Consider the following 24,071-nt stretch of genomic DNA (forward strand, 5'->3'; position numbering starts at 1 on the left):
CTACCCCTGTACCCATTGGAACTATGACTAAGCATGAGGCAGCTCTGTTGCTAACAGTGAGGCCAACTGCTCCTGGTCAGGCAGAGCAGTGGATTGCAGTTAAAACCAACGGAATCAACACCTCCCTCACCTCTTCTCCCCAAAACAAGCTCATGTGTTCTCTGTGAGTCCAAAGGCCTCAGTCCCCAGGCAACTTTGAGCTATAAAAAATGTTTTCCAAATAAATACACACCCAGAGAGGTTAGAGTGGTCCAAACTGGCAGGTTCCTACCCAGAATTAGCCCTGGATTGTCTGGTTCCGCAGGCTGTCTCACCTAGGGTGGTAGGCCCACATTTATCTTCCTGGTTGATGAGTCTGGACCACAGTTTCCAGTGCTGAACATTGATGCTTTAACTCGCTATGAGAAAGAAACTTACAAACAACTTACGTGTGAACCCGAGTTGCCTGCTACTGCACCTGAATGTACATTACTTAACAGATTAACCTCTGCTCCGACACTGCAAAGGGACATTCCAGAAAAGCCTAGATGGATGAAAAACAAAATGACTCGAACACCTCAACGCAGAGAAAGAGGATCAAACACCACTTGATCAAACCTACTTTAAGTCAAAGTCGGCTGAAGTTAAGGACTGTGTCGTTGACTTGGTGAGACCAACTGGTGTTGTAGCCACATCACAAGGTCCAACGTCGAATCAGGGCGGTCAAGCCCAATTCATCTCTCAAGGATTGCCTTGATCCAACCGGACGGGCAGCCAAGAAAAATACCACTGGACAATCCTATTCATGCTTGGCTTAAACTCAAACATTCTCACAATCCTCGTCCTGCTTATTAGACGAAGCGAGTGTGAGTCTGCACTCATTAATGGAGTTATTGTTCAGCGATTATGTCAATTAGGGAAATGAACGTATCCGCGGGAGAGAGAAGGCCGAGGCACCGGCTATGTTATGCTTACCCACCTGAGTTTCTAACCCCAAATCCACAGTGTATCGATTATAACCCTATAGAAAGCACACGTAAATGCTACTGTAAAGAGAGTAGGCTAGCCTTGATGGAACATGTAAATAATAATTTTAAGGGTTTTTATACGGATAAAAATGCCGCTCTTTGAGATAAGATTTTATTTAGGCTTAGCCGAGGTAAAATTTAGGGATTTCAAAAATTCTTGTGCGAATCTGTCTAATTTCCGTTTGAACATAATTACCTCTCTTCCTTAAAGATTTAGGTCGGGTAAGGAATGCAGTCTGATCGCGAAAGAGCTGAGCTGCTCCCAACCAACTCGTGACTATTGCCTGGCCTTTCAGAAACAAGAACCGCTTGCAGCACTTGAGGCAAGAGGGAACCAGGATTTTTATCGTTCTAATCCTCTAGTCTGGGTTACAAAAAAAGTTATAACAGACTGAATTGATGGCCTCTTATTTTTGTTTTACAATTGTGCAGTGCACTTTAAAATGTCAAAAGGGAAACGAAGTGCTAAAAATACTGAGAACGAGTTACACCCATGCCGAGCAATTAATCAGGATTCAGTATGCTGTAGTTAAATTTATGGTTCAGTGTCGCCCTCCCATGGTTATTTGAAGTTTATCAGCCAAGAGGCCTACCTTACAAGTGCACAAAGTGACTAGGATATGGTGACAATTATCTAGATTTGACAAGAAGAACGTAATCTTTCATCTGCCATAAGAATGGGTAGTAAAATAAGCATGTCATGTTGTTTTTTTTATTTCGTTTTCTCACAAACAAAGTTTGCTTACAAAAAAGAACGTCGAAAATAAACTTTTGTACCTATCTATTGCATATCATGCTGCCAGTTTAAACTACATGCAAACAACAATAATAAGAACAACAATTATAATGATGAATAAAAAATAAGAAAACAGGAAGGGGGGATCGTTTTTTGAAAACAAAAAGAAACCTTAACAGTTAGAACCTGTATTAAAAAGGGGTCTCTAAAAGGACTTTTTCCCATCCAGGGTGAGTTGTGTTTGTACATGTGGCGTTTCTACAAGGGCAAGACGGGGCACCTGGACACAACTTCTGACAGACAAAGGTAGAGAGAGGGAGAAAGAGAAGGAGGGAGAAAGAGATATACAACAAAAGGAAGACATGAACCAAAAGTGTCTTGGAGGAGGGAAGGAAATGGTTCACAATACTAATCCAAACACGCGCACACACACACTTAGAAGCCCTTTGTTATACCTCACCAACGTGGAGAACAGCAGAGACAATACTATTCACAGACCAATCACATCATCTATCCTTCCGAGACAACAAACAATGATTCACTGTGAACTGAATGTGCAAGGTATGGCTTTATCGTTTCCACGATCTACAGTTGTGGACGTAAAGGAGACTTGACTCGACAGCAGGCATGATAGGCTTGTTCTCTCAGCTTGGACACACAAGACAAAAGGATGCCAGCACAGGTCTGCCAGGAGAACATAGCACAACAGACACACGTGCACACAGGAGAACTGAGAGTTGGTCACTAGGTGGTGGCTGATTCTGGGGCTGAGATCAGCGAGGGGGGGGGGGGGGGGGGGCGGTTGGGTGGTTCAGGAAGGCCATATGGAAGCATATGACATGAACTTCGATGCGACGAAAGACTTAGAGAAAGTTGCGAGGAGTCCCTTTGGTTTTTTGACTCTGAAAAGTGAACTGTACAAAAGTGAGTGTTGTCAGAGTCCAGTTCCTAACGTGACGGTGTAGACCAGGTCTTAGAAGAGAGAGACAGGGTTTCTGGGAGTCCTTTGGGGATCTGAGTCAAGGAATCTGGGGGCCTTGTTGGTTGGTGTTGGTGGCTGGAGGCGGAGCTGGCAGCGTGGTGACGTGACCTCATTCGGCGCTGACCTGCGTGGTGACTTGGCCGTCGGCCGTCTGATTGGTGGACTGGATGAACATGGGCTGAGTCAGTTCCTGTCCCGCTGGCATGGTAACCTGCTGGATCTGGTACAACTGCTACAACACGCAAGGAGACAGGAGTGAGCACGTGTGAGTGTGTGTGTGTCAGTTGCATTAGTTACTGCGATAGCGTAACAACGACGATGTCTTGATTGACAGCGCTCTTACCTGTCCATCAGTGAACTGGTTGAACTGCTGTTGACCTTGCTGGACCTCTGTTTGTGTAATCTAAGAAAACAACACAAAACAAAGGCGTGAATACGGATTATAAATCGTTTTGGAGGCATTCAGGCGTGTTTTCGATGGGAAGTGTGTACCTGCTGAGTGTTGGCAAAGGTCTGTATCTGTCCTTGGACTACCTGTGTTCCAGAGACGGGCTGGGCCAGGCGTATGTACTGCAGCTGGCCAGTGTTGAGCTGCACCTGCACACGCGTGCCACAGGGGGGAGACAAACTCCAGTTTAGCGCCGAGGTCACAGACGACGACAGAGGTCATTAGCACAGCCCTCTCGTGGCATAGCTTCACGGACATGACGACAGAAGCTTTCTTGTGGCACCGTTCCACACGGAAACTAGTGAAATGGCTATCAACACCCTTACATTAGGATAACACCGATTGTAATTACTATAGCCATTGTTAATTTCAGATCTATACTTCCTTGAATAATATATTTCTACTACATTAAACCAAACCGTCTGTCTCAACCCTTTTACTGCCATTTTTCTTTTCCCTCCATTTTTCCTTACAGGTATCTGTTGGATCTCTCCGGTGTTGGTGATGATCTGCTGCATGACCTGCATGGTCTGTCCTGCTGGCTGGGCTGCCTGGCCCTGGCCCTGGGCCGATGCCTGGACGATCTGAACCTGCTGGTCCCCTACCTGCATGGTGACCGGGGCACTCTGGAGGCAGAGGGGGAGGGGAGGAGGTGAACGATAGGGGAGGGGGGAAAGAGGAGGAGGGGGAGAGAGAGAGAAACATAGGGAGAGGAGGGAGATAGGGATGCGAAGGGGGGAAGGAGAGGGAAAAAGAGAGAGGAGAGAGTGGGGAGGAGAGAGAGCAATAGAGGAGGGGGAGAGAGATAGGGAAAAGGAGAATGAATGAAGAAGTTAATAGGTGAGCAAGTGAGAGAAACATGCAGCAGAGTTGTACTGATGGACATGAAAGGTTGGGCCCGGCATGGGCCAGTGGACCCGAGTTTAAACACAAGATGACGGAGCAGAATAAGGCAAAACGCTTGCTCTCTTTTTCTCCCTCCCCCTCTAGAGTTGCGTCAGAGCGTGTCTCTGCGGGGGGAGGCCACCTGATCTGCTGCAGTAATGAGCCGGCACTGCCGCAGCTAAGGGAGAGCTGTCACCCGAGGACGGGACACCCACTCCAGGGCTGTGACGGGGACCTAACAGGCCTGCTGCACCCAGCGTGGGTCAGATTGACAGGGGAGATAAGGGCCCGACAGGGTATCCGGATCAAACGATCCACTTAGCTCCCTGGAGAGGGGGGCTGGGATCACTGAGGGGTGGGATTAAAAAGATGCATCAAAACTGTGTGGGGGGGGGGGGGGGGGTGTGTGTGTGTGTGTTTACCGTGATAGGTGTGTTCTGTGACTGGGCTAACTGCACCTGCTGTAGCTGCTGCATGGTAGCCCCTTGCAGCACCTGAGGGCCCAGAAAGACAGAGGGAGGAGAGGAAGAAAATGGAGAGAGAGAAAGAGAGAGAGAAAGTACTTAACAAGTGATGGCAGGCACATGCACACACAGCAACAGAACACACGTGAGCGAAATGTAATCCAAGCTACAGAAGTAAATGAAGATATACAAGTGAGACTGAGGAAGGAGATGTGAAGGGGAAGTAAAGTGGAACAACGACAACCGCATAAATGCACAACGCTAAAAAGCATGAAACCGCCGAAAGCGGACGACGACAGGGCTGGGCGGTGCGTAGCCACGGTAACGCGCTGCAGCACAGGGAGACGCAGACGGGAACACAAAATGGCTGCTTTCAGAAGCGTTCACTCGGGGATTGCGTGACCTGAGAGGAAGATGACAGAACTGGTGCAACAGTGACGGGTATTGACGTTGATAGCCCTTTGCAGGTAGGTCTGGCGAGTCCACGTAGCAAGCACACCGAAGTGCAAGCACACTTCCTCTACCCTCATCTCCAGAAGATGAGCCTTTCCCGTCACCCTGTAGGTGAACAGGTCTTGTAGGGGAGTGCAGCCACAGCTACAGCGGTAGCCAGGCCTAGCGAGCGCGCGAGTGTGTGTGTGACAGCTCAGCCAAAAGCAGCCTGCTGAAGCAGCACTCTGGGCACACCTGGGCAGAGGAAGCTAGGTGGTGAAGGAGATCCAGGGGAGAGCTGAGGAACGCAGGACGGAGAAGAATAGAATGGAAGAGAACGAGGAGGACGAAGGGCCACAGGAATGGAGAGAGAGGGACATAGAGAGAGTGTGACAGAGAGAGAGGGACAGAGAAAGAGAGAGAAAGAAAGAGAGAGAGAGAGCTCTAGGGGATTTCTGGCATCCTCTGGAGACAGGCAGCAGGGGGTGAGGTCAGATGGGGTTTCGTGTTGCTCAGAACTCCAGCTCTAACCACCAGTCTTGAACAGATGTTCCACTACAACACTAAGGGCTGTTAAGGGACTAATCTTTGTACTGTATGCGAGTTTTGTGTGTGTTTGTGAAAGAAATAGGCTCGAGCACTAATCATCGGTTTTCACTGATCCCATTCAGAAAACTCGAGGGCTGTAAAGGGAATTATTTCTGTGGAGTGCCGGGAGCTCGTGTTTGTGTGGTGTGCGTTGCGCTTGTATAGCTGGGTGTGAACGCAGGGTGTGTTGAAGTAACTAGCTCCTTCTGGTGAGAATGAAAAGGCTTTAATGTGCTTCGGGATTGTCTGCCAAGACCAATATCAATAAAGCAGGGAGCCATAATCCCCTTCACACCTTTCCATGGCAGAAGCACAGGTATCTGGTCCACATGTGAGTGTGTGTCTCCCATGCTCCCCCCCTGTCCCGTACCTGTCCTTGCTGTGGCTGTGAAGCACAGGTATCTGGTCCACATGTGAGTGTGTGTCTCCCATGCTCTCCCCCTGTCCCGTACCTGTCCTTGCTGTGGCTGTGAAGCACAGGTATCTGGTCCACATGTGAGTGTGTGTCTCCCATGCTCCCCCCCTGTCCCGTACCTGTCCTTGCTGTGGCTGTGAAGCACAGGTATCTGGTCCACATGTGAGTGTGTGTCTCCCATGCTCTCCCCCTGTCCCGTACCTGTCCTTGCTGTGGCTGTGAAGCACAGGTATCTGGTCCACATGTGAGTGTGTGTCTCCCATGCTCTCCCCCTGTCCCGTACCTGTCCTTGCTGTGGCTGTGAAGCACAGGTATCTGGTCCACATGTGAGTGTGTGTCTCCCATGCTCTCCCCCTGTCCCGTACCTGTCCTTGCTGTGGCTGTGAAGCACAGGTATCTGGTCCACATGTGAGTGTGTGTCTCCCATGCTCTCCCCCTGTCCCGTACCTGTCCTTGCTGTGGCTGTGAAGCACAGGTATCTGGTCCACATGTGAGTGTGTGTCTCCCATGCTCTCCCCCTGTCCCGTACCTGTCCTTGCTGTGGCTGTGAAGCACAGGTATCTGGTCCACATGTGAGTGTGTGTCTCCCATGCTCTCCCCCTGTCCCGTACCTGTCCTTGCTGTGGCTGTGAAGCACAGGTATCTGGTCCACATGTGAGTGTGTGTCTCCCATGCTCTCCCCCTGTCCCGTACCTGTCCTTGCTGTGGCTGTGAAGCACAGGTATCTGGTCCACATGTGAGTGTGTGTCTCCCATGCTCTCCCCCTGTCCCGTACCTGTCCTTGCTGTGGCTGTGAAGCACAGGTATCTGGTCCACATGTGAGTGTGTGTCTCCCATGCTCCCCCCCTGTCCCGTACCTGTCCTTGCTGTGGCTGTGAAGCACAGGTATCTGGTCCACATGTGAGTGTGTGTCTCCCATGCTCCCCCCCTGTCCCGTACCTGTCCTTGCTGTGGCTGTGAAGCACAGGTATCTGGTCCACATGTGAGTGTGTGTCTCCCATGCTCTCCCCCTGTCCCGTACCTGTCCTTGCTGTGGCTGTGCGATGATGATCTGTCCGGGCTGGATGGTGGTGGCCTGCTGGGCGCTGGCCTGCTGGCCCGCTTGCTGGCCCTGCACTTGGACTGCCCCGGGCTGCTGGGCCAGGGTGAAGTAGTACTGCACCGGCTCTGCTGGGGCCACCGACTGACGCACCTCCTCCTAAAGAGGACAGACAGACAGACAGACAGAGAGCAGACAGACAGAGAGCAGACAGACAGACACACACACACACAAAGAGAGTCAGAGAGAGGCCTATCAGTCATTTACATCTCCATGAATAATTTTTGCCGGTGTAACACTATAGGACAGAAGACGTGCTAAATAACTAATAGGCCCATGACCGGGGGATGAGTAATGTAATCTGTATGGAACTATCTGGAATCCATTCACACCGAGAGGTCCTTCCTCTCACACTGGTCTGCAGCGACACTGGAGACCAGCTGACCAGCTGCAGAGGCCTGGTCTCCACTGCTCACTTTTTAGCAGACGCTCTTATCCAGAGCGACTTACAGTAAGTACAGGGACATTCCCCCGAAGTAGGGTGAAGTGCTTTGCCCAACGACACAACGTCACTTGCACATCCGGGAAACGAACCGGCAACCTTCTGATTAATAGCCCGTCTCCCTAACCGCTCAGCCACCTGACACCCTCCTAAGCAGAACATCTCACAGCGCGCTAGAACATACTGCTTGACTGAGCGCTACGCGGCGAACATAAAACACGAGGGTACTGACGCGTCATTGGTTGAAATCTTTATTTGCATGTAGTGAGGGAAAAGCTATCAGACGAGTTGCGAGGCGGTCGGTGTTTTCCCGCCACCACGAGCGTAAACACCCCTCTCCCAGCTCGCTGTCGTCACAGCTGAGAGTGTAGGATGTTTACACCCCTGGCCGCGGTCTCCACGGCAACCCTGGACCTGCCGCATGGGAACATGGTGGTGGGTTTTGTCCGAGGCCCAGAGATCCCTACTTCCTTTTCGGGGGAGAGGAAAGAGGAGAAGGAGGAAGGAGGCCGTGTTGAGCTCGTGCGTTGAGGCCCGGCGTGGGGGCGAAGGCGGGATGACACGGGCGGTGTTTTTGGGTGTTTGTGGACAGCGGGACGCTGCAAACATCCGACTGAAAGCCATCGCTGACCAGACCCCAGCTTCCAGTCAAGGATGTTTACAGCGCCACCTGGCTGCCGACGTTCCCATCACACCTTCATCCTTTTCCGGTTCCCTAATCCTAACGTGAATGGGTTCCACGTTTTGTAAATGTTCTGCAGTGTGTGTGTGTGTGTGTGTGTGGGGGGGGGGGGGCTGTGTTCCGCACCTGTCTCTTGGGTGGTTTCAGCTCGTCTCTGGGCACGATGTCGATCAGGAAGTCAAATTGGTCAAACTTGGTTATTGCCATGGCGATGTCGTTCCTCTGCGACACAAAACACAAGGCGAGGTTAAGTAAGGTTTCTCATGCAGCACGAGCGTACACACAAACAGGCACTGTACTCAAAGTCCTGTTCTTTTCCAAAAATAGTCTCCCAAAAAAAAAAAATCTACTAGGGGGAGTTGAAATACATTTCAAGGTCAAAGAAAGAAAATTCCACAGCTTTGAAAACGACACTCAAATCAAAGTCCGAAATGGAATGTTTCCGGCTCAGACAGTAAACAGAAATTTCTCAAAATAAACAGTTGTGACATTTTTCTATGACATCACTGATACACCATCTCTCCCCCCCGCCGCCCCCCTTGTATGTCTCTGTGGAATTTTCCACAGGATATCGGCAGTAAAGACCCCCCCATTGTCACCCCCTCACACCAGAGGCTATTTTTAGCAACCTGATTAATATCTGGCAACAACAGGTCACATCTACAGTTGTAATATTGATAAGCGTTGTCATGGTGACCCCAATCAGCGTGCTGTCGGCACAATGGATGCGCATGCCGTGGCGGGCGTTGATGCGTTTGTGTGTGTCCCCGTGTGTGTGGAAGCTACATTACATTACATTTACATTTAGTCATTTAGCAGACACTCTTATCCAGAGCGACTTACAGTAAGTACAGGGACATTCTCCCCGAGGCAAGTAGGGTGAAGTGCCTTGCCCAAGGACACAACGTCATTTTGGCACGGCCGGGAATCGAACTGGCAACCTTCTGATTACTAGCCCGCTTCCCTAACCGCTCAGCCACCTGACTCCCTAAGCTAAGAAGAGGATGGGCTTTACAGTTAGCATCAAAGCCGTTTTATTAACACAGACAGTCCCAAACATCACCCGGGCATGAGGTGCACGTGTCACACACCTAACACCCCATCTGAAGTGTCAATTGTAATTTACACATGCAGATTTTTAGGCAATACAGGATTCTATTTAAAGATTGTGATGGCATCCACTGACGTTTTCAGGGCCAGATATAAGACTGGGATTAGTCATCTGAAGTGTTGGAAGTAAGGAAAGGCAACAGCATTCTAACACAAAGCGTGCACGTTTGCAAAAACACGCGCGCGTCCAAGTACGTACACGCGCGCACGCACACACCTCTATAGGATAACAATCTCCCAGGGACATACAAACGACTACAGCAGCAGGGCTGCTTTCATGTGCTGGTGCAGGCCTCTCCTCTCACGCACAGGTGTGGCCGGCCTCTGGCTTTATAAACCTCAGACCCAGAGCGGGCCCCTCCTCTCTCCCCCGGCGCTCTCCCAGGACCCCTGTCCCTGTGCCGCTCAGGCAGGGGAGGGGCTCTGGAGGGAAAGTGGGTCACGAGAGCCCAGCTTTGCTTTCAGAGTCCACGGAGAGAGAAAGAGTTTACCAGTGGGAGCCCTCGGGGGATGCTGGGGTGGGCCCTCTACACACGCACAGGGACCAACACACTGTGTGTGTGTGTGTGTGCGCGCGCTTGTGCTCATGCATTGCAGCAGTAATGCGCCAACAACAACAGCTGAGGAGACACAGGAAATGGCTAGGGATGGTGTATCTGCATGGTGTGTTACCTGTACGGTGTGTGTTACCTGTAGGGTGTGTATGGTGTGTGTGTTACCTGTAGAGTGTGTATGGTGTGTGTGTTACCTGTAGAGTGTGTATGGTGTGTGTGTTACCTGTAGAGTGTGTGTGGTGAGAGTGTTACCTGTAGAGTGCGCCTCTTGTTGTCCTCAGTGTGGATCCAGGCCCTCAGGGTCAGCTCTGTGATGAAGATCTGAGCAGCTTTGGCAAACAGCACAGGAGCCTCTGCACTGATCATCTGAGGACATGGAGGTAAAACTGGGTTACACACACACACAGAGACACAGAGAGAGAGAGACACAGAGAGAGACACAGAGAGAGAGAGACACAGAGAGAGACACAGAGAGAGAGAGAGAGAGAGAGAGAGAGAGAGAGAACTCTGCTTAGTCATGGCTGACAGAGGGGTCCTGGCCTTGGAGTGAGGGTGATCACATGATCTCTTAAATGCCATGTTAACCCACCTAACATTAAGCTGCTGCTTATCTTAGTATAGCACTGTGGACACACACAACCCGGTGCATAACACACACACGCAGAAACGCGCACCTGGGCTCTCCCTATAGCTGCTCTTACAGAGCAGGAATAGCACTGACCGCTAATCTGTTCTAATGGGAAGAGACTGTAGGATAACCAAGCCTTCACCTAGCACAGCACGATCAATGACTCACTTTATTTAGTTGAAACACTTTCAACTAAATCTTTATATACGTAAGCACGTAGGTTTGGTGTGCGTAAGCATGTATATTGTGCGCTGTTGGCTAGGTAAGAGGGGTGTGGGTCCTACCTTGACGTCTTCATCCAGCTTCATGATTTTCTTGATTCGGGCCAGAGGTAACTCCTGCACGCGGAAATCCTTCTGAAGCAGAGCCAAGGGGTGTTAGGGAGGGGCAAACACACACAGCTCCACATCATGTGTGCGAATGTGGTGTGTATGTGAATGTGGTGTGTATGTGAGTGTGGTGTGTATGTGAGTGTGGTGTGTATGTGAGTGTGGTGTGTATGTGAGTGTGGTGTGTATGTGAGTGTGGTGTGTATGTGAGTGTGGTGTGTATGTGAGTGTGGTGTTTAGGTGAGTGTGGTGTGTATGTGAGTGTGGTGTGTATGTGAGTGTGGTGTGTATGTGAGTGTGGTGTGTATGTGAGTGTGGTGTGTATGTGAGTGTGGTGTGTATGTGAGTGTGGTGTGTATGTGAGTGTGGTGTGTATGTGAGTGTGGTGTGTATGTGAGTGTGGTGTGTATGTGAGTGTGGTGTTTAGGTGAGTGTGGTGTGTATGTGAGTGTGGTGTGTATGTGAGTGTGGTGTGTATGTGAGTGTGGTGTGTATGTGAGTGTGGTGTGTATGTGAGTGTGGTGTGTGAGAGTGAGAGAGACAGGTAGCGTACCACAGTGAGGTTCCTGATCTCCTCGATGACGCGGGGCCAGAATGATTGAAGGCTCTGCTGGGCATCGCTGCCCCCGGCGCCAAACGCATCTGCAGACATGCTCAGTACTGCAGAGGGAGAGAGAAAAAGGGAAAAAAGAGAAAGAGAGAGAGAAAGACAGAGAGGGGGGAAGAGAGAGGGAGACGGGGCCACAAGGTCAAACACTATACATACAGCACAAAAACAAAAGATGCTTAAGATGCGTGAATGGACAACCTAAAAATCGTAATTATTCAAGGCCAGTGGTCAGCGAGGTCTGTGATTGGCCAGAACGGGCTGTGGATGGCCATAACTCTTGGAGCCACAAAGGACGGAGTCTGGAATTAGGCTACAGTGAAATGCTATTCCTGGCCTGGCACGGTGTTGACGTGTAACGCGCTGCGTGTGGCCTCTCTCTGGCACGCCTGTCCACCGGCCTCCCGTATACATATCAAATATTAAGCATGTCATGTGACATCACTGAAGGGGTTTATTTCCGACGAATGACAACAGCGTGGCGATTACCCGTGTCAGAGGTTTGGTATGAATGGGTCTGATGCTGTAAACATGCCCGGGTTAAAGCCCGGTTCTGGGTGTGTAGGGGAGGGTTGAGCTTCGTAGGGTTTAACCACGCCTCTAAAAGTGACACTATGGAGATAGGCCACACCCCCTCCTACATTCCTGCCAGTCTGAAAGTGAAGACGCCAGGTTACTATGGCATGCCAGGAATCTGCTGGGAAAATATTGGCCTGGCTGTCTAAGCATGCCCAGCCTGCATGGATACCACTCCTTCTCTCTCTCTGCCTCTCTCTCTTTCCATCCCTCTTATCTCTCTGTGTGTAGAAAACACAGGCAGGAGAAGAAAGCAGCACAGTGTAATAGCTGGGCTGCGGAGGCAATGAAGAGTGGTTGGTTTGTGTGTGTGTGTGTGGTGTGTGTGGGCCCAGTGCCATGTAGAGTTCAGTATTAATCCAATGCTGAGACAAAGCGCCAAAGGCTTTAACAGAGGGAGGTAGCAGACAGACAGGGCAACACTCCTACTGCTACACAAACCAGTTATGTGGGTCAAACATGGGAGAGAGAGAGAGAGAGGTGGATAGAGAGAGAGAGAGAGGTGGAGAGAGAGAGAGAGAGAGAGAGAGAGGTGGATAGAGAGAGAGAGAGAGGTGGAGAGAGAGAGAGAGAGAGAGGTGGAGAGAGAGAGAGAGGTGGATAGATAGAGAGAGAGAGAGAGAGAGAGAGAGAGAGAGAGAGAGAGAGAGAGAGAGAGAGAGAGAGAGAGAGAGAGAGAGAGAGAGAGAGAGAGAGAGAGAGAGAGAGAGAGAGAGAGAGAGAGAGAGAGAGAGAGACGGGGGGGGAAGGAGGGCAATAGACAGACAGGGTGATAGAGACAAAAGCATGAGGGCACACTGACAGGGAGGATGTGTGTGTGGGTGTGAGAGAGTGAGGGGAGGTTGTCTTCTTATCATTGTCAAGGCATTCTTCTTACATGAATGACTACAGCTGTGTAGTTTCTGAGTACTCCAGCAGCCCTTCTCGAAACAGAGAGTAAGCAAACAGAAGAGAGCTTGTCAGTAAACACGCCCCAGCAGACAGCCCATCGATAAGCTCGGAGCAGGGGGAGGGGTCCATACTGGCCTGAACCAATCAGACATGGTGCAGGACAGCCGTCGACCTCCACAGCATTTCTCTGGGATTGCGTTTCGGGTTTGATGGAAATCCAACCCCCCCCCCCATTCCCTCCATGCAATCACTGGGAGCAATCCCAGCATTCCAGAGCGAAGACATGATAGTTACGGTCTATGAAGTCCGACAGGGTTGTAGTCTGAGGTTCACATTGTCCCTTCTCTAATGCAGCTAGGCCCATGCAACAGAAAACACAGGTTTCGAAGCATACTGTGTGTGTGTGTGTGTGTGTGTGTGTGTGTGTGTGTGTGTGTGTGTGTGTGAGAGAGAGTGTGTGTGTCCCGCCGCCCAACTGGTAGCTTGATGAGGAATAATAATGAGGACATTCACTTTAACACCATTACAAACCACGTTCTAGCTAATTGCTACAGCAACAGTGTGACTTCCGGCGTGGCTGGGAGAAACAGAAAGGAGGAGAGGGGAATTTAAAAAGCAAAACGCTTCAATTAATGACAGGCAAATTAAATGAAAAAAAGAAACAAGTACGGGCCTGGCAACACCAGCTGTCTCTGCTTACACACACACACACAGTCTTCCACTCAACTGACTAGACTGCCTAGGGGCTGCAGAGACTTGGAGAAAGCATGTGATTAAATTCCCCAGCTCTGTCTTTTCCTGTGTATGTGTCTGACCTCCCACTGTTAACATGTATAGTATACGTCCACAGAGCCAGGCAGTAAACCCTGTGAGAGTGGGAGGGGTGGGGCCCGAGAGGGAACGGAAGACAGAGAGGAAGTGTGTGAGAAAGAGGGAGAAATTTGAGTGTGTGTAGGCTATACAGTATATTCCGTTTGTGTGTGTGTGTGTGTGTGTGTGTGCGCGCATGAGAGGCAGTGAGAGAAAGAGAGTCGATGGTTATCAACATGGCTCAGAGCATTGCTCATACAGCGTGTTTTACCGATATTGATATAGCCTAGTTTCTCCAGTCCACACGTCAATGAAAACTGTGCTAACTAGAACACCCTCTGCACAGGCCTCAGTCAGGCATCCAACAGTGTCTGCAAGTCCACTTCTATACTGACCCCATGGACAAGTTAGACTCTACAACAATACTCTAACAAACTCAAGTAACATTTTATTCAAATAAATGTCACTGCCCATTTGACAAAAGGACCAGACAGGGGCTAAATGCATACACTAGTGAGCAGAATGCACAACTCAAGAAGAATAGTGATGCAAGATGTGTGCAAAAAGGCACCTGATCAGCCCTGTGAAGCTAGATTGAGCTGTGTAGTGCTAGGCTAGGTTGTTCTGTGCAGTGCTACTGCTAGGCTAGGTTGTTTTGTGTAGCGCTAGGCTAGGTTGAGCTGTATGGCGCTAGGCTAGGTTGTTTTGTGTAATGCTACTGCTAGGCTGTTCTGTGTAGCGCTAGGCTAGGTTGTGCTGTGTAGCGCTAGGCTAGGTTGTGCTGTGTAGCGCTAGGCTAGGTTGTGCTGTGTAGAGCTAGGCTCTGCAGCTGCAGAGGCAGCGTTGCCCTTCAGTGGGTCAGAGAGATGGGGGGGTGTTGGGTTTCCTTTGACCTGATCCCTCTGCCTCGTTGGCACTGCCCCCCCCCCCCACCACCACCACCACTCCTCCTCTCTCTCCCACTTCCTTCGCTCAATTTATCCATATAGATCTCCCATCCTCTCCATCCCTCCGTTTCTCCCTTTCTTCCAGCACTCCATGTCTCCCTCTCTTTCTTTCTCCTCTGAGAAAGTCAATGCTGTTGTTCGAGTAGCAGAAGCTGAATCAGCAGTAATGTAGTTCTGCCAGCTTGGTGTTCCATCGTGTGCTGTTCTCCCTCTCTCCCTGCCTCCCTCCCTGTCCTTCCTCTCCCTCTCTCCATCTCTCCTTCCTCTCCCTCTCTCCTCCCTGTCCTTCCTCTCCCTCTCTCCCTGCCTCCCTCCCTGTCCTTCCTCTCCCTCTCTCCATCTCTCCTTCCTCTCCCTCTCTCCATCTCTCCTCCCTGTCCTTTCTCTCCCTCCCCGTCTTTCCTCTCCCTCTCTCCATCTCTCCTTCCTCTCCCTCTCTCCTCCCTGTCCTTCCTCTCCCTCTCTCCCTGCCTCCCTCCCTGTCCTTCCTCTCCCTCTCTCCATCTCTCCTTCCTCTCCCTCTCTCCATCTCTCCTCCCTGTCCTTTCTCTCCCTCCCTGTCTTTCCTCTCCCTCTCTCCATCTCTCCTCCCTGTCCTTTCTCTCCCTCCCTGTCTTTCCTCTCCATCTCTCCTCCCTGTCCTTTCTCTCCCTCCCTGTCTTTCCTCTCCCTCTCTCCATCTCTCCTCCCTGTCCTTTCTCTCCCTCCCTGTCCTTCCTCTCCCTCTCTCCATCTCTCCTTCCTCTCCCTCCCTCCCGGGGTACGTCACATTGTGCCTTCACAGCAGCACCAGGGCTCCAGTCCAAACTAAGGTGACACCAGGCAAGCCACCTCACCAGGGTCCTTGAGGATGGTTAAAACGCAGAACGCTGTGTGTGCAGAGTAGATTTGGGCAAAATGGCGAACACCTCAGATAAGGATAGGTGTAGCAACAACAAACATTACTGTACAGGGAGCGGACCTTCAGACTAGAGGACGGATTTCAGATTGGAACTAGGGCACACAAACCTAGGGCACTTCCAGATGAGCACTCAAGCTGCGTATGGGGAGTTGGGTGGAGGTGGAAGGAGACTAGGTGAATGAATTCATGGGCTGATGGAAAATGACTAACTGAAATGTCCTCCTGTGTACCGTAATTGCTTTCCTAATGACCTGGCTGGTGCTTGGTTTGAATGGTGCTCACGGCGGCCGAATAGTTGAGAACAGCAGAGAGATCAAGTGAAAAGAGGAAGGTTTTATGTAATTTTTTTCAAGAAATAGGGAGACAAGAGACACAGAGAGAAATAAAAAACAGAGAGCGCGAGAGGTACAGAGATTCAGAAAGAGAAACAGAGAGAGGTTAAGCCAGGTTGGTAGTTCTTAGGCCAGAGTTAGAGAAGCCCTGGAGGCAGGCAGTGTCAGCCCAGGGGCACAGCAGGGTGAAGTGACCCCTGGATAATATGGGGTTGCTTTAGGATTTTACAGTGAAGGTTGATCTAATGTCCCCGCCAAAGGCCTGCTGTACTGGAGATAGAAGAACAAGTCAGGAGCTATTCATCAGTTGTCAGATAGGCTGGCCTGCGTAGCCATTTTGAAGCTAGCCTAGCCTAACCTCCGTGGGAAATACTCGGGTTCTTTAGAATCAAAGGGTCAGGCTTTCAAAGGACATATGGACAGAGGTTAAAGAGTGGGGTGACAAGTTACCTTCTGTTTAACAGAGGTTGGGCTTGGTGGCTAACTCATTAATCTCAGACTCTTTCCACGGCCTGTAAACAGACAAGGCCTCACTCCTCACCTGGTCACTCAATAACAGACTACACTGTATATGAGTGGTTCCTTGGAAAAAGGGTAGTAGATGTTTAGTTTCACACAACACAAGCAGGCTAATGTTAGCCTGAGCTTAACCAAACCTCAAAACTAAACCAACCTTTGGTTTCGTGTTTATGGTGCCTGTGTGTTGCCTGGTTGTGCTCAGTATAAAAGAATAACTGTCTTTCCAAACAAGCTGTGCAGCGTTCAATGGTTTGACAAGAAAATGAGAGTGTAATCACAGCTGACGTCAAATCTCCCCCCCCCCCCCCCCCCCCCCCCAATCTGGTGTGTCGACAGGTGTTCAAAACAGACCCGAACTAGAGTTGTTCTCCCTCTCCACCTCCCTCCCCCAATCTGTCCACCCTCTAACCATCTATCCACTTGTTGTCAAAATTACAAATGAAAAAGGGCAGATGCAGAGGAAGAGAGGTCAGGAAGAGAGGACACTTCTGACTACTGGACCTTCTTTTGCACATTTGTGTCACACACGACTGTCACGACCTTCTCTTGCTCGTCCTTTCAATGACAGCATCAGGATTCTGTGGTCATCGTACGGCACTGACGTCAAAGCAACGACCACCACCCACGGTGTCAGGTGACTTCAGAGAGTATCCTTTTAAAACAGACTGGAGGTTGAACAGGGAAGTATGGAGGCCACGGTATGGGTAAATGGTGCTTTATACGGCGTTAACGTTAGGACTAGTTGAGTCCTTGGTAGAGGTAATTTTTCGACAGGCATCCTTGCAAACCGTCAACAATGCTTAAAAGGTCAACTGTGAGAAGGTCACAGGAGGTAGTTGCAAGGAATCTGTCAAACTGGTGTATTAAAAAGGGAAGTTGCCATTAAAAGCACTAATGGATAAAAGTGTTCATGTTACCAGAGGCGAGTGACAATGTTCTTTTGTAAATGTGTGCATTGCTGTTTCCATATTTTTTATCATACACTCGTCTTTCTCTTCCGAACACTTGAATCAGCTTACTGAGAAAACATTTTTGTCCACAGATAACACAAATCTATACAAACAGAAACATACAGAAAACCGAAGACAAAAGAAAAGCAACACAGGCTTACATTCTCAAAGACGTCCGAGAGGACTATGAAATGTTGTGACTACAATCGAACGGCCCCACTTTAAATCATGTAGGGAAACCAAACAGGTTCCTTGGCAGTGTTGCTGTGTGCAGGGTAAATCATCTACTTTAGCACAACAAAAACAAGAAGTGAGAGTTCACAGCCAGGAATTACAGATTAACCAGCGTTCCACGGTCCGTGCCATGCCATGCTCAACATCTGCTGGATTTCGCGCTCGACAAGGTGGTGGGGTGATAATTCTAAAGGAACAAACGGACGCTCCCGTGAGCACAAGCCCCCTCCTCCCTCCCCCTACTCCGACGAGCGGCCTTAAAAACTTTGCCCTTGGTTCTGCTTGAGCCCAACTCCAGGAAGTACTAGCCTAGTCACTGATCTCCCAAGGTCATTCGACAGAGGAGAGTGAAACCAGAGAGGGAGGGGGGGGGGAGCGAGGGGAGGGAGGGAAAGGGAGAGAGAATGGAGAGAAAGGGGCAAAGAGGACAGGTTTTTCAACTTTCACTGCAGCGCTCCTACAATCCCTGTGGTATTTATCTTAACTTAGTAACGAGGGGGCGGGTGGAGGGGGACGTGGATCACAATGCATCTGGCGGGCTGTCTTTAGCCTGGTGGTCTCATCCCAACCCCCACCCCTCCATCCCCCCCTCCCACCCTCCCTCCCTCGTCATCCTCACCGTGCTGACAGCACAGAGAAACTGCGGGAGGCGGCCTCACATTCCTGTGACCTTCATCCAGCGCTATGCCCGGCGGTGGCGGAGGGCTGGTCTAATGCTACCTGCGTTCCACCAGCCTCGAGGACGGCACCAGGGCACACTACCTTGGAGATCCTGTATTTACATCCTGCACTCACAACAAAGGGGCACAAGGGCACGCCAACCCACAGCACACAGCAGTCACCTTAGCAACTTGCGTGTGCATGTGTTTGTTTTCATTAACTTTGTTACCGCTCATTTGGTCTACAGCTCTGTATGGGGCACAAATGATATTCAAATCTCATGCAAACAGCAACCGGCACAGGGATTTGGCAGCCGGGGCTTCAAGTCAGTAGTTATTTTTAGTTCTCTCTCTCTCCCTTTCTCTGTCCCTCTCTCTTGGGGGGGGGGGGAGGGGGGGGGGGAACGGAGCAGAGCAGAACACATACCAAGAATCCATCAAAAGAGATCAGATCTAAAACTATCTCCATCCCCTGAAGCTGACAAGACAGTTTGTCCCATCTGGCGTGAGAACGCGTGGGGACTTCCTCGTCACACACCCTCAAAGCCACTATCTGGTCCCCGCTTTGTCCCTGGACCATGGGCACCGTCTGGGCCTCTGCTCTGCGTCACTTGTCACGTCAGTATAAACAACACACCGAGGCCTAGGACCAGCCCCGCTCTGCATCGTCACCACCGCAGCCTCGACCGCGATGCTACCATCCTGGGTGACTTTGAAAGCCTCTGTGTGCGTGCGCACGGGCGGGTGTGTGTGCGTGCAAGCGCGCGGGGGTGTGCGTGCGTGCTGAGTCAGTAATTTTGCCTACCACAGCGGTTTGACCAATAACACAAAGTGTGAGTTTGTGGGACGGCTGTCCAAACTCGCTGGTCCAAAGTCACAGTTTCAGACAGTTACAGACAAACAGGGCCTCAAACAAGCGCAGGCCGCTCATGCTATACTGGTTGGCTGAACGTAGCAAAACTTCTAACTCATAGCAATTTTATGTTATCATGCAAAACTAGAGGGAATTTTTTTTATATATTTCCCTATGAAATGGACTGTGTCATTAGGACGTTGTAAAAGGCTAACTAAAGATGTCAACAACAACCTTCCTGTACTATAGTGACAACTGAAGGACATGGAGGCAGACTGCTGTCCAATGCAGAAAATCATACACACACACAGTTGCGCACGCACACACACACACACACACACACACACACACACACACAGAGACATAGCGTTCTCAGATTTCTCCCAAGGAGAAAAGTAGAGGACGAGAGCATGAAAGGGGGAGGAGGAGGAGAGATGTAAAGGGGGAGGAGATGTAAAGGATAGAAAGAGCATCCCATCTCCGCAGAGGGAAAACAAGAAAGCGCATGCACAGAAAATGCTACAGAAAGTAAAGTCACACAGAGAGCGATTACAAGGGTCTGTGTTTTCCTGTTTAAGACAAGTTTGTATGTGTGTGTGTGTGTGTGTGTGTTTGAGTGTCAGCAGTTTCACTTACCTTGTACCCTTCATTCTGTACAGAGAGAAACAGAGCTGTAGTCTCCTTGACAGATACCAGGGAATAGAAAGAAGACTGGACTGAGTCTGAGAGTCTCTGTCCTTCACTTCCTGAGGCTCCTGTCCCAGCAAAGAGACAAAAGACACTCCAAGTCTGCCGGCACCCTCTCTAACAAGCTCATGGCCCGACAGGCAGAAGAGAGATCACCCCCCTCTGCTTCCCCTCCCCCTACGCACTGCCCTGTGTCCTCCCTCTAAGCACACCTCTATCTCTCCCTCTCTCTCTCTCTTCTCCTCTGACCAAGTCCCCTCAAATGCCCCAGCACAGAACAGCGTCTCTCCTCCACTCCTTCTCTACTACTTGTTTTCCCTCGCTCTCCCTCTCTCCAGCCAGCGACCTGTTCATTTGTCTTTCAGTTGACCCCTGCCGCAGCACAGAGGAGAGAGCAGGGAGAAAAAAAGAGAGCCAAGCAGAGGCAGTACAAGAGGCACACTCGAGTCCAGGACAAAAATCTCCTCTCGCCTGCTTTCCCTTTAACGTTCTAAAGTAATCAATCTAGCCTGCTACATGATACCCAGACTCCGCCTGGAGCCAGGATCCAGCCCCACTGGAAGATTCTCCTCCAATGAGAGGACAAAGCCACCTCGTCCGAAGTGCCAGTCAGCTGTGACACATCTACTGCTCCTCCCACTTCTCTCCACCCAACCCCCTTTCAACGACAGACAACTTCCTGTTTTAAGTTACCTTGAACTGCAGGATAGGGGTCAGGGAGAGAAAAGAGGAAGAGGGAGAGAAAAAAAAAAAAATGAACAAACAAAAGAGAGAGAAAGTTGTAAAAAGCGCATTACCGGGAGAGTACGACCGGGGTGCTGGTTGTCGTTTGCCTCTGCATCATGTGTCCTCTGGCTGATCTTGTCTTTCTCATGGCTGGCCGCACACCAAAGAAAGGAACCACAGGCTGCTCTCTCACAACTGTTCTCTGCTTATTTACAATGTCAAACTAAACGTCTCCCTGAGCCACGCCTCCCAGAATAACAGACTGGCTGACAGGATGATGATGCAAGCAGCCCTGTTGCCTCGGATTGGCTGAAGGGAGTGTCAGAAGAGATGCCGCATGTTGCAGCCACATGATTTAAAGTGCATAGGCATAGCGAGGCAGACTGGCTGTCATACGTGTGCACAGGCATGCAAGCTCTGCGCACATTTATACGGAGAAAACACAAACTTTGCCCTTCCTTCCTCATTCATCATTGTACATAGTCACAGGTAAGAGCAGCCAACAGATCCAGTTTGGCTACTGATTGCAATCCTGTTTGCATGAAGGTTCTAAATATTTTGATGAATGCAAATACCTTTGACTTCATTCACTCAGAACTAATCCAATACATTAGGATAATTAGTACAATGAATTTCATGTCAAAAGGAATGTAATATAAACACTGTCAATGAAAAATCTTGTTCAAATGATGACATAATAAATGAGTGGTTAAATAGGTCACCACAAAGCCATTTCACAAAAAAATCGTCTTGATCAGCTGACTGTGTGAGGCTACACAAGAAATAAGGAAACTGCCTCGTTGCTCGTGTTTGTGGATAAACAAGATAGATAGCAGATATGGGGGAAAGTCGGTACACAAAGACACAATTGTTCTGATCCTAAAAACACAGCTCACAGCAACTTGGACTATTAAAATGTCACCATAAAACCACGTCAGCAATGTCATACAATAACCTTCTTGTCAGCCTTGCAGGGTTCAATTGAGATGCATGTTTTTTTTTCACATGAACCTTTACATAGAGACAGGCAAGGCATGCTGGTATGGGAGATACTGAATTGGACTTCACATTAACACAACCTAATGTCATGTGAGAGATTTCGGGAAAGCAGAAAGAGTTACTTTTAGCTGGCAGTCTATAGACAATAATGGAATGACCTGAAGCTTATCCATATTACAAAACATCCCAACTCTCCTAAGAAACTACTAACTCAAAAGCAAAAGAGAGACATAGAGCAAAGCTGCTCCATCAATGAACAAACTGAAGGGGGATGGGGGGAGCCAGAAAGATGGAGAAGGACAGAGAGGAGAGTCTGTACGTGATGGGGGGTGGGGGAGAGGAAGTGAGGAGGAGACGAGAGAAGCAAAATGTCCCTTTTCTATTCGCATGCGTGTAGCGAGGGGAGACATGAATTAAGTGGTACTGTAGAAGGCTGGTTAATAATTACAAACCAGCGCTGAACAAAGATAACTATTCCTTAAGCGGCTGCAGTGCTGTGTCACTACCTTAGTGCAGGCTACCCCCCCCCCCCTCTCACACACGCACACACACACGATGACACCTGGCAAGGTCACAGCCAAACAGACCTTCCCTTGACTTACGCTGTCCTGGTAGCAGCAGCAAGGATATGTTTGCTCTCACTTGGGCTGTTTAGAGATAAACATTAAACATGCAGAACAACAGGGCAATTCGTTATATGAACACACAGCTTGAGGGATCCCTTGGGGAAGGGCAGGCCAAGTGTTGCGTGCACAAGGCAACACTTACCCACAGAACACACGCACGAATACAACCTAGGATAATTGACTAAGATAAAGACTGGCAGGTAAGCTACATAGTAACTGAAAAAAAATTCCCAACATCCAGACAGTCACAAGAGCTCCAACATGAACCAAGATAAAGATGTCAAGCTGACAGTTGCCAGATGGTACATAATTGGGGCAATGATAAACATAAGGAAGTGTTCTTCAGCTCTGAGGATTTGAGATGAAGATACAGTATAATGATTAAACATTCATTTAGCTTACGTTGCGATCTACAGATAAGACATATTCTGACTTTACCAAAGGTGAAAACTGAGAAATTAGACACCACCCACATATTATTTGTCTGTCAACGGAAAATAACTGATCTCCTCCAACTAGCACATAGCCATAGGCCTCAAGAGGAGAATACTAATCAAATGACATTTAAAGTCACTGATGCCAGACATCTAGTCTAGGTCGCTCAAGTTTTAGGACTTCTTCTGTGCTCTTGTGAGATGTAACAACTATAGGCCTTTCCTTATGCGTGTGTATACATTATACAGATAAATATACAGATCTAGTTAGGCTACTTGAACGCAGCCTTTATAAAGTTAAGTGTACATAGCATTATTTGTTGCAGAAGGATATGGTTAGGGTCAAACGATACAAGGGAAGGGCAACGTTGTTAGTAAGCTAGCTGTGTTAGGTACGCAGAAATGTTTGTGGGATGGAATAGTTCCCGGTATGAGTAGATGTAAAAATACAGTCAATGGGAAATAATTGGCTGTCATCACTCGGACTATGAGGTAGCAGCGCTACTAGGTTGTTTAGCCAGCTTGCTAGATCTCCTCATGCCAGTGTGTAAAGCTAGGCTATATAGCTAACGACTTTAGATAACGTCCATGAAGTAATAACTAGACTCAAACACCTTAGAGGTCTTGTTCCCGTTTCCGAACTAGACAAGCTATCTAGCTAGATGGCTACTCTAGATAGTTATTTTTCCTAGCAAGCGGGAAAGTAGCAAGGTAGCTAGTAACGGCTAATATTACTGAAATGCCTGTAGAAACCAGGTCATGGGGGAGAAGTGACATTGACGGTCATATTAACACTAACGTTGAGACCCGTTACCGGTAATTCGCCTCTGAACAACGAGCAATGCTTATCAAAATAAAGTTTGCAAAGCTGGGTTGAGGCAGTCTAACCAATAAAGACAACGTTTGGATCTGTCCTTCAGACCAATCAAACCTCGGACTAGATTCCACCAATCAAGGTTTCTAAGGGCCAAGTTCGTTCTGAAACTGACGCCATTCGGGATCTAATGGAAATCGCCAGTCATAAGGAACGCTCGTATGTAAAGGAGCCAACATGGTGGACGCAGTACGCCAGTTTCTTGACCCTCTCTGTTCCTTTCAGCGAGCCACCAATAAGCGCCTCAGAGTGCGAGAATGGAAATGGCGCCTATGTTCATCTTCCAAAACAATTGTCTATTGGTCAGGAAGATCCATCGCAGCACGCGAAGAAATAACCCGTATTAAAAGTGTCAATGTATGCATTCTCATACGGACATTGCCCACATATATATTTTAATTTTGTACTCACTTTGTTTTACGGGTTCGAAGTGAAGTCCGGCTAGGCGTATTATTTATTTTATTTCGTTAGCAACGGGAAACAAGATGGCAGCCACGTACTTCTGCTCGAACCGGAAACAGTGTGACGTTGTGCATACGCTGACGTCTCCTTTTCACAATTTAGCCTACAGCTGAGCAGTGACCTGAAACTTGCCTTCAGCTATTAAATTCATTCAGGACATGTCAGACTGATTACATTATCTAC

General features: G+C 49.3%; 1 protein-coding gene across 11 annotated transcripts; it reads right to left on the minus strand.

The window, feature by feature from the left end:
• Positions 1–1,707: 1,707 nt before the first annotated feature.
• On the minus strand, positions 1,708–23,939 carry nfyc (nuclear transcription factor Y, gamma). 11 transcript variants are annotated; one of them, XM_067255586.1, is made up of 12 exons: positions 19,717–19,883; positions 12,862–12,904; positions 11,355–11,461; positions 10,757–10,828; positions 10,097–10,210; positions 8,307–8,402; positions 6,979–7,155; positions 4,481–4,552; positions 3,647–3,799; positions 3,218–3,322; positions 3,069–3,128; positions 1,708–2,957 (listed from the first exon to the last, which is right to left on the minus strand). In XM_067255586.1, exons 3-12 carry the CDS (start codon positions 11,451–11,453, stop codon positions 2,835–2,837), a joined length of 1,071 nt encoding a protein of 356 aa, XP_067111687.1. In that variant the 5' UTR covers positions 11,454–11,461; positions 12,862–12,904; positions 19,717–19,883; the 3' UTR covers positions 1,708–2,834. The 11 variants fall into 11 exon arrangements, with proteins under 11 accessions (XP_067111687.1, XP_067111681.1, XP_067111678.1 ...); XM_067255580.1 differs by lacking the exons at positions 12,862–12,904; positions 19,717–19,883 and adding an exon at positions 23,838–23,939 and having other exon boundaries at positions 10,757–10,825; XM_067255577.1 differs by lacking the exons at positions 12,862–12,904; positions 19,717–19,883 and adding an exon at positions 23,838–23,939.
• Positions 23,940–24,071: the final 132 nt, after the last annotated feature.

This window comes from Osmerus mordax, chromosome 18 (genome assembly GCF_038355195.1).
Source record: "Osmerus mordax isolate fOsmMor3 chromosome 18, fOsmMor3.pri, whole genome shotgun sequence".
Classification (NCBI taxonomy): Eukaryota; Metazoa; Chordata; class Actinopteri; order Osmeriformes; family Osmeridae; genus Osmerus; species Osmerus mordax.